Source organism: Rhipicephalus sanguineus, chromosome 2, assembly GCF_013339695.2.
Source record: "Rhipicephalus sanguineus isolate Rsan-2018 chromosome 2, BIME_Rsan_1.4, whole genome shotgun sequence".
In the NCBI taxonomy this organism is placed as follows: Eukaryota; Metazoa; Arthropoda; class Arachnida; order Ixodida; family Ixodidae; genus Rhipicephalus; species Rhipicephalus sanguineus.
Genome location: NC_051177.1, coordinates 234,360,924 through 234,363,834, shown reverse-complemented (window position 1 = coordinate 234,363,834; position 2,911 = coordinate 234,360,924). Strand labels below are relative to the sequence as shown.

Here is a 2,911-nt window from a genome sequence, read left to right as displayed (position 1 = left end):
GTGCGCCTATTTCTGACACAGCCAGGCTTGCTGAAGAGTGTCGCGAGCTTGCCAAGATATTTACGACGCAGGAACAAGAGCTGCAGAAGAGCATTCGCGGTGGCACCACCACTTCTGAGCCTACGTTCCTCCCTGGAGCGCTCGTATGGCTCTCGGTCCCTACCACTGCAAGTGGCCTCTCTTCAAAACTGCTGCCGAAATACGAAGGCCCATACCGGGTCGTCGAGCGCACATCCCCGGTCAACTACGTGATCGAACCCATCGAACCAGCTTCGGACATGCGCCGTCGAGGGCGCGACATAATCAACGTGGAGCGCCTCAAGGCCTACTATGACCCACTCATAGTGACGAGCTGTTAGGTCGCCGGACGGCTCCCTTTTCGTACCCGGGGTAATTGTGGCGAAGCAATTCGTACTGTTTAACGGTTGCGTTCTCCAGCGGCTCCTAGTGGGTCGTCCTCTTATAAACGCCGCTCGCTCTCGGAGCCCGTGCTCTTGCCCTGACTGTCGCCATAGCGAATTGTCGCCGAGTCCCGTCCAATAAACCGCTTAACAATATATATATATATATATATATATATATATATATATATATATATATATATATATATATATATATATATATATATATATATATATATTATTGTATATCAGCGTTTGGACAAGGAGCGAAGACGACGAGAACGAAGTGGCGCGACCGAGGATTCTGAGCTCGTGACCAGGCTGCCTGCTTTTCACTGTGTTCTGAAAAGACAATAAAGGAATGTTATAATACTGGCGACGAGGGAACGAGACCCCGCGAAGCAAGTTGACGTTGAAGACGATGCCCACAGGCAAGATACCAGAATTTGTACCTGGCACCGACTGGTCGTCATGGATAGAGCGCCTGGAGCTCTACTATGAAGCCAACGACATAGTGGAATCCTCCAAGAAGCGAGCGGTGCTTCTCACGCTTTGCGGTGAGCAAACCTACGAGGCGCTGAGGACCTTGGTGGCCCCAAAGAAGCCTTCCGAGGTGGACTTCGTGGACATCGTCAAGCTACTGACCCAGCACTTCGACCCCAGGCCTTCTGAGTTACTTGGCCGTTATCGTTTCCAGAAACGAGGCCAGCTTCCTAACGAATCCGTCAAAGGCTATGTGACAGCTCTGCGAACCTTGGCAACGGATTGCAATTTTGGCAACGCAGACTCTACGACGGCGGAACGCTAGGCGTCGGGCGGTAGCACGGAGGTCCAGTCTCAAGGAGGGAATACAAGGCTCCCTTTGGATGTGATGCTGCGAGAGAGAGTGATATGTGGAATCGACGATTATCATCTTCAACAACGGTTGCTAGCTGAGGATAAGCTAACGTTTAAGAAATCCTACGAACTCGTGTTGACGGCTGAATCAGGAAGAGACCAGCAGAGGCAGATACAAGGCAGTCAGCAACAGGCTGACACCTTCGCTGTAAATCGTCAGAATGTTCGTGAGGGCATCACAAGCAAGCCGTCTCAGTGCTTCCGATGTTTAGCAGATCATAAGGCCGAGAAGCGTTTCTTCAGAAATGCCACGTGTAACATCTGCCGCAAGAAAGACCACATCGCAAAAGCTTGTCTCTCTAAAAAGGCTAAGACACAAAAGTTCCAAGGAAGCCATTGTGTAGAAGAGAAAAATGAGGTGTTCGATGAACAGGACGACTGCGACTACCTCTTTATTGTTTTCACACGAAACCACAGATGACAACCACACCAAGGTTCGTCGTGACAGTCCGACTTTCTGGTCGGCCACTCGAGATGGAAGTCGACTCGGGAGCGGCGTTCTCTATAATAAGTGGAGCGACTTTTGCTCGCCTCTGGCCTCAGGATGCCCCGGTGTTAAGAGAAGGCAAGCTTGCTTACGGACATGGTCGGGAGAATGCCTAGACATCATGGCTCATCGAGGTTTCCTTCAAGAAAATCAAAGCCCAGCTACCTTTGCTCGTGGCTGGAGGAGTTGGAGCCAGTTTGCTAGGAAGAAATTGGTTCGAAAAACTGGGGATTACGATGCATGGGGTCAACAATCTCACGGGAACAACCATGGAAGACATCTTAGCCAAGTTCTCTGGTGTGTTCGACGGCGAACTCACTGGACATTCAGGCCCACCTGTACGCATCGACCTGGCTGGAGACGTGACACCGAAGTTTCTGAAATGCCGGCAAGTCCCATTTGCTTTACGCGATGCCGTCTGTCGAGAACTCGACAAGCTCCAGGCCCAAGGCTTAATCGAGTCCATCGCTGCTTCGGATTGGGCTATGCCCGTGGTAGTGGTGAGGAAGAAGAATGGATCTTTGCGATTTTGCGGGGACTATAGAAGCACGGTGAATGCGAGCATCAAGCCCACAGCGTACCCCCTGCCAACGGCAGCTGAGTTGCTGGCAACTCTTCGGGGTGGACAGATATTCTCCAAGGTTGATTTAACATAAGCTTATCAACAACTGCATGTCGACAAGGCCACTTCAGAGATGCTGACCATGAACACAATTAAAGGCTTGTACGCAGTTAAACGGCTACCATTCGCCGTTTCAGCATCACCATCTATATTTCAACGCTTCATGGATACTCTGCTCGCTAGATTGCCCGGGGTTATGCGCCTATTTGGACGACATCCTCATCATGGGAGCGTCGAAAGAAGAGCATTTAGATCGCCTGGAAGCCGTTCTGCAGCGTTTCCAACAAGCAGGCCTTAAAGCCAACAAAGAAAAGTGCATATTTGGTGTACGTGAAGTGCAGTTCCTGGGATACAGAGTGAGCGCTAAGGGAGTTGAGCCAAAGTCTGAAAAGGTCGAAGCAATAACGAGTGCACCAGAACCAAGAAGCAAGTCGGAACTACAGTCCTTTTTAGGAATGATAAGCTTTTACAGCCGGCTCCTCCGTGACAAGGCATCCATTGCCG

The 2,911-nt window shown here is 50.5% G+C and overlaps 1 protein-coding gene across 1 annotated transcript; it reads left to right on the top strand.

Moving 5' to 3' along the window:
• Positions 1-2,021: 2,021 nt before the first annotated feature.
• On the top strand, positions 2,022-2,441 carry LOC119382302 (uncharacterized protein K02A2.6-like). Its single transcript, XM_037650005.1, has one exon. The coding sequence runs from the start codon at positions 2,022-2,024 to the stop codon at positions 2,439-2,441; it is 420 nt and encodes a 139-aa protein (XP_037505933.1).
• Positions 2,442-2,911: the final 470 nt, after the last annotated feature.

What these genes read in the sequence shown, in the direction of transcription:
- LOC119382302 (XM_037650005.1), top strand. Translation starts at nt 2,022, where the DNA reads ATGCATGGGGTCAACAATCTCACGGGAACAACCATGGAAGACATCTTA.